Source organism: Oxyura jamaicensis (assembly GCF_011077185.1).
Source record: "Oxyura jamaicensis isolate SHBP4307 breed ruddy duck chromosome Z unlocalized genomic scaffold, BPBGC_Ojam_1.0 oxyZ_random_OJ65565, whole genome shotgun sequence".
NCBI classification, from domain to species: domain Eukaryota; kingdom Metazoa; phylum Chordata; class Aves; order Anseriformes; family Anatidae; genus Oxyura; species Oxyura jamaicensis.
The window spans coordinates 1-6,755 of NW_023305415.1; the positions used below are offsets into that span (position 1 = coordinate 1).

General features: G+C 49.0%; 1 protein-coding gene across 1 annotated transcript; it reads right to left on the reverse strand.

Annotated features, from left to right (window-relative positions):
* Positions 1 to 1,393: 1,393 nt before the first annotated feature.
* Positions 1,394 to 6,037, reverse strand: LOC118158681 (iporin-like). The gene is made up of 3 exons (XM_035313353.1): positions 5,874 to 6,037; positions 4,685 to 4,761; positions 1,394 to 1,691 (listed from the first exon to the last, which is right to left on the reverse strand). The coding sequence occupies exons 1-3, from the start codon at positions 6,007 to 6,009 to the stop codon at positions 1,497 to 1,499; spliced, it is 408 nt and encodes a 135-aa protein (XP_035169244.1). The 5' UTR covers positions 6,010 to 6,037; the 3' UTR covers positions 1,394 to 1,496.
* Positions 6,038 to 6,755: the final 718 nt, after the last annotated feature.

Sequence of the window (6,755 nt, forward strand, 5' to 3'; positions counted from 1 at the left end):
CTTCACCATGGTCCTCACCACAGGCCGCAGGGGACTTCTGCTCCGGCGCCTGGAGCACCTCTCCCCCTCCTTCTTCACTGACCTTGGCGCCTGCAAGGCTGTTCCTCACTCCTCTCACTCTCCCAGCTGCTGTGTGGCGCAGTGTGTTTTTTTTCCCTGTCTTAAATCTGCTCTCACAGAGGCGCAAACAACATTACTTATTGGCTCAGTTCTGGTCGGCAGTGGGGCCCTTACCAAACATGGGGCAGCTTCTAGATCCTTCTCACAGAAGCCACCCCTATGGCCCCCTGCTACCAAAACCTTGTCACATAAACCCACTACAAGAGTGTCCAGAGGAGGGCGACGAAGATGGTGAAGTGACTAGAGAGGAAGACTTAAGAGGAGCGTCTGAGGTCACTTGGCCTGTTCAGCCTGGAGAAGAGGAGGCTGAGGGGAGACCTCATCGCAGTCTACAGCTTCCTTGTGAGGGGGAGTGGAGGGGCAGGCGCCGATCTATTCTCTTTAGTGACCAGTGATAGGACCCGTGGGAATGGTGTCAAGCTGAGGCAGGGGAGGTTTAGGCTAGACATCAGGAAGAGGTTCTTCACTGAGAGGGTGGTTGCATGCTGGAACAGGCTCCCCAGGGAAGTAGTCACTGCACCAAGCCTGTCTGATTTTAAGAAGCGTTTGGACTGTGCACTTAGTCACATGGTCTAAAATTTTGGGTAGACCTGTGTGGTGCCAGGAGTTGGACTTGATCCTTGTGGTGGGTCCCTTCCAACTTGGGAAATTCTATAATTCTATGATAATGTGTCCAGCTCCCATGCCTACATGACCCTCCACTAGATGAGTTCACTCCATTCCAACAGTTAGACTCCACAGAGGAGATGTGTTGCAGTCTTTCTCAGTCTGTCACTCCAAAACTTTGTAAGAGTTTCAATGCATGAAGGTGCCCCAGCGACCTGCCTCCCACAATTCAGGGACAATCATGTCCCTTGGTTCAGAATCACCAGGCAAAAATAACATTGAAGTTGTTGGTTATAATCTGGGGTGTTTGCAATCACAGAGAGAAACCCAGAGCAGGAGATTTGCCACAAACAGGCTAGAAGGCTTCCCAGCCCTGTCTGTAAGTTCTTCACGATGCAGAAATCAGTGTGGACCTGCCATCTGTAACCTCAGAAAGGAGTTCTGCTGGATGGTAGCCACTGCCACAGTCTGGGGTGCAGACCGGTACTAGCAGAGGGTGCAGGTGACATGGGCATACTTTAGAGCAGTAAGCTGTGTGTGCAATTTTTCTTATAGATCAGAGCTCTGCCTTACACCTGCAGCTGTGGAAGGCTAAAGATTAAGGTTTAGAAACAACCCAGAAACTCAGAGGGGGGAAAAAGGGATTTTATTATTATTATTATTATTATTTGTCTGGGCTTTTTTTCATTGCTAGGGCCTGTTATAGGAGAATTTGGACCTTCCCCAGCACCTCCCAGCCACAGCACAGCAGTACCACAGAGTGACAAGCATCACCACACATCCTCCATACCTAGTTGGGTGGACGCCTCCACCACGTTCCAGGGGATGTTTCTCCTCTGGCCAATGATCATGTCTAGGACATAGGCCTTGAGCCCATCACTCAGGATGTCCCGGACAGCTGGGCACAGGTATTTCAGGATGAGATGTCCCACATTGGGGCTCACAGAGCTGTTTCCAAGTTTGGCCTAAGGGAGAAGAGGCAACAGGGAGAAGGTTGGTAATTGCTCTACATGGTACAAACACATGCAAGCATTCCAGTCCCACTTGCTTACTACAGTCACCTAGCTGGCAATACCCAGGCTATGATGAAGCTCAGCAGCTCCTGGAACAGGCAGGCTCTTCCTCTTCACCCTTGATGCCTCATAAAACAATTCTGGGTTGCTCTCTGCAAAGTTTGGCCCAGGCTGAGACAGCCTGGCCAAGCTGGCGACAGCTTGGTAAGAGAATATCCCAGCTTGGAAAGAGGATATTCCAGTTAGAAGGGATACCCAGTTCTCCTCATGGGTATACCAAGGCTGTCTTGCTGGAGGAAGAAAAGAGATGGGACTTTTTCTGCTGCCGTAGAAGATTTTCACATTGCTATTTTAGAAAAAGGAAGCAGAAGATGACCTAGGAACTTCCAGCACAGAGGGGTTAAGGAACGCTTAAGTCAGTGACGAGCTGAGCTATAATTCCTAGGGATTAAAATAAATAAACAGGATGAGGGGAAAATGGCTGAACAGAGCCCAGGCTGAAGTGAGGAGGCATGTAAGAGCCCAGCATCAGCAGAGAAGGACACATCCTGCTGCATGCAGTCCTTGAGATGCCAAGGGTAAATCCAAAGGGGTCATCCCTGGACCTTACATATCATGTTGGTGGTCCAAGGCAGCTGTATTCGGGACATTTTACCAGCTGAGCTGGAATTACACTGGCCAGTTGGCATGGGTCCACAAAGTCCTGAACTCAGACTGAACTTCTGGGTCAGGAATAATCCTGCCAGATCCATCAAGCGTGGGAGCATCATATACCGGTGCTGCCTTTTGACAGGTCAATGTTCAGTCCTTGTCACTCTGACACATAAAGAAACCCTGGATCAAAACCATAGCATTGTCTGGCAAGTAAAGTAATGGGTGAATGTTGCAATTTTTTCCCAAACCAAGACAGCAAGCGTAGGAAATTCACAGTGAAGTTTTCAAAAAGCTGTGGAAATCCAAACAGCTCAAGTTACACTGCACAACGGTCTCTGCCTCAGCAACAATTGCAATTAGGGGCAAATTACCCTGGGCTGTGAGATAAGACTGAATTGGCTTGGAATCTGTCCTAGTCAAATTTCTCCTTGGGGATAGCACTCATGGGGCAGTTGTCATTTCCAAACAGCATTACATTGCTGCCCCAGAGTCCCTGCAGCTGAAGGATATTATTCAGGTTTGAGAGGAGGCACCACAAGCATGCTGAGCATCACAGGACTGAAAACATTGTTTGGGTCAATCAAGCAAGCTTGCTCTGCTTGTGTTAGTCCAGAAATGGGAGGTGAGAGGAGCACAAGCCAAAGACAGCCATGGGCAATTAAGATGCACTCTGAAGCCAGTGGGTATGTGGTAAAGGCCATAGGGAAAGACCACCTGCCTCAGATGGAATATGACTAACACATTTTTTATCATAATGGAGTCCTGTCATACATCAAGGCACTGCACTGTGCCCTGCCACCAGTGCCAGAGCACAATCACAAGATAGATGGAGAAAGGAGACTATATGAGAAAAAGGAGCCATTGTACTTCATCAGACCAGAAGTCCAGCTGGCCTGGTATTCTCTACCAGGTAGAGTATATCATGCAAGTAGACAAGAAACAGTCAAACCGGAGCAAAAATATATAATATTTCAATTTAATAATGCTGTCCCAGCCTACAACTATGACTACCTAAGGTGGACATGATTCCTTTGTATGTAGTATACATCAATGAATTTCCCTTCCCTGTATTTTTCCAATCTTCCCGTAAACACATGTAATCTTTTAGCATCCCCAATATCATGCAGCAAGAACTGTCACACATATACAGAATCACAGAATCACAGAATTGAAGGGGTTGGAAGGGACCTCGAAACATCATCGGGTCCAACCCCCCTGCCAAAGCAGGTTCCTTAGAGCAGGCTGCCCAGGTAGGCATCCAGACGGGCCTTGAATACCTCCAGAGAAGGAGATTCCACAACCTCCCTGGGCAGCCTGTTCCAGTGCTCTATCACCCTCACCGTGAAGAAGTTCTTTTGCATGTTGGTGTGGAACTTCCTGTGCTCTGTCTTGCGGCCATTACCCCTTCTCCTGTCCCCACAAACCACTGAAAAGAGGTTGGCCAAATCCCTCTGTCTCCCACACCTCAGGTATTTATACACATTGATGAGATCCCCTCTCAGTCTTCTCTTCTCAAGGCTGAACAGACCCAGGTCTCTCAGCCTTTCTTCATAGGGAAGACGCTCCAGGCCTCGTATCATCTTTGTGGTCCTCCGCTGCACTCTTTCCAGGAGATCCCTGTCTTTTTTGTACCGGGGAGCCCAGAACTGGACACAGTACTCCAGGTGAGGCCTGACCAGGGCAGAGTAGAGGGGGAGGATCACCTCCCTTGACCTGCTGGCCATGCTCCTTTGAATGCACGCCAGGATCCCATTGGCCCTCTTGGCCACCAGGGCACCCTGCTGGCTCATGGCCAACCTGTCATCCACCAGGACCCCCAGGTCCTTCTCCTCAGACCTCCTCTCCAGCAGGTCGTCCCCCAGCCTGTACTGAAACATCCAGTTGTTCCTTCCCAGGTGCAGGACTCTACACTTGCTCTTATTAAACCTCATTTGGTTTCTTCCTGCCCAGCTCTCTAGCCGGTCCAGGTCTCGCTGAATGGCAGCACAGCCTTCTGGCGTGTCAGCCACTCCTCCCAGCTTTGTGTCATCGGCCTATTTGCTGAGGGCAGACACTATTCCCTCATCAAGGTCGTCGATGAAGCTGTTGAACAAGACCAGACTCAGCACTGACAATGAGATTACTGTCTGCTGCATGACATAACATCAGGTTTCTTTGTTTTCTTCTTGGTACTACTAGCTTTACTTGATGCCTCTTAGTTTTTGAACTGGAAAAGAATGGAGAGGCAATATTTCTCCATCCTCTCTATGTTGCTCATGATGTTGAGCAGCCATACTGAAAGCAAGACTTACCTTCACCCTTGGATCCCTGCTGGTTCCAAAGTGAGCCACAATCAGGTCAACAGCAGTGTTGATTGCCTTCACCAGACCTAGAGGGAAAGAGAATCAGAGCTGCCCAAGGGGCTTCTAGGACAGACCCAGACCAAATGCTTCATGAAGAAATGAGGCAGGGGTGTTTCCAGGCCGTGTCAGCACATGTAGTCTCTCTGAGGACATAATCGGCTCATGCCTCATTTTTTCCTAAGAGCATGCAAAGTCTGTCCTAACTCCTCAGCAAATCTATCCCTGCTAGTTCCAACACTCAAGCATCAGCCTGGCAGTAAGACAAGCTCTAGAAGTGGCTGAAGAGATAAGTGACTGATAAGACATCCTGTCAAATATTCCCAAGGGACATGGAATATCACCACCATTGCACCATCCCCTGTGGGAGCAGAAATGGGATCTGAGGCAATGACAGGGCAGAAACCATGCATTTGGCAATCTATGTAATGACACTAACAAGCCAGTGGTGGATAATCTGACATCTGCTCCAGCAGAATGCAAGAATAGAAGTGGAACAGGGGGGAAGGCTGCCATCTAGGAATCACAAACACATAACTGGTAAGGACACGGGAACCTTTCTGCACATCACTTTCCTCCAACATGACACAGAGGCAGCCGCCAGAATCCTGTCCCCAAGTCTGCCTCTAGTATGGGTCCTATCACAGTCGTATCTTGTCTTGCTTTGGAATCCTTTCTCCCACCCTTAAAAGGCTCCCACCCTATAAAGGCTTCACCATATAGGACCCAACAGACCTTTTAACTAAGTCACACACTCAGGCTAGCACACCTGCAACACCACACAGATTCAGAGATCTATCCTTTATACTGAGATGGGGTGGCAGCATGCCCTGCTTTAGGGTCATGCTCCCATACCTGCCTGCTCTCTTCATACATTCTTAAGGCCTTTACTCATCATACTTCCTGGGACAAGCAGCTCATATATACTTTGAAGCATGTGGTGAAGTGCAGAGAACACATGAACATGTTGTGGAAGCAGCTGGCAGTCAAGGGGGAATGTCTAGTTATGATGCTACAGCAGAGAAGAGCAGGGAAAGAAACCATTATGTCTACAGAGGTGAGCTGAGAGAGAGAAGTACTGTTTGCCTTATGCTGTGCTATGCCACATTCTCCTCCACTGCCACAAGAGACACACACTCACCCTTCTTCTGCAGCAAGTCGATAGAGATGGACTCTGTGTTGCCATCCGGGGAGAGGCAGAATTCAGCTGGGGGCTTCTCAGCTAGTGAGAAGTAGTCAGGGAAGAAGTCAGTGTAGGTAAGCTGGAGTTGCCTCATAGACTGTCCTGCAGGGCCAAGACAGGAGGGAGAAGGGTCAGCCCCAAAGCCTCTCCCACATTGTTTTTCCCAGAAGCAGGCTGCACCAGCAGGAATCTTCCCATCTCTCTGTCCAAGACTGGGACAGCAAGGCTATAGGCTTGCTACTCTACCAGCAATGTTTTGCAACATGTTCAACCCCGCAGATCACCCAACATCCAGCTCTAGCTTGGCTGAGGACCCATGGGCATTGGAAGATGCTGTGGGAAGTTCACCTGCATGGACTGGTGCTAAAGAAAAACTCACTGCAGCAGATTCTCAGGGCTGCTGTGCAGGTAGCCCCAGCAGGGATGCAAGTAGGTCATTGTGGGAAATTGGTCAGAAAGTATGTGGAGTATGTTAGACACAGAGATGAAGTAAGAAAAGGAAAATGCAGAATGAGGCGAAAGTCACGTAGCCTGAAGATAAAGGAGGTATAACTGGGAGACAAGAAGGTTAAAAACAACAGGTGCAGTCTGGCCTGCTGCTCATCAGGAGATAGGGCTGCTGTGCGATCGCCTTGTGAACAATAAATAACGGCTAACGAGCTAACTTTGCCAAGTTGTGTGATAAAAGCATGTAGTTACGCTAAGCCTATATAAGTAGATGGGTTAGGCAATAAAGTGCTTCAGCTACACACCAGCCTGGAGTTGTGTTATTCTTTCCCTTCAAATGGTGACCCCGCCGTGATACAGATATATACGGACAGACAACGCAGGCATAGCATC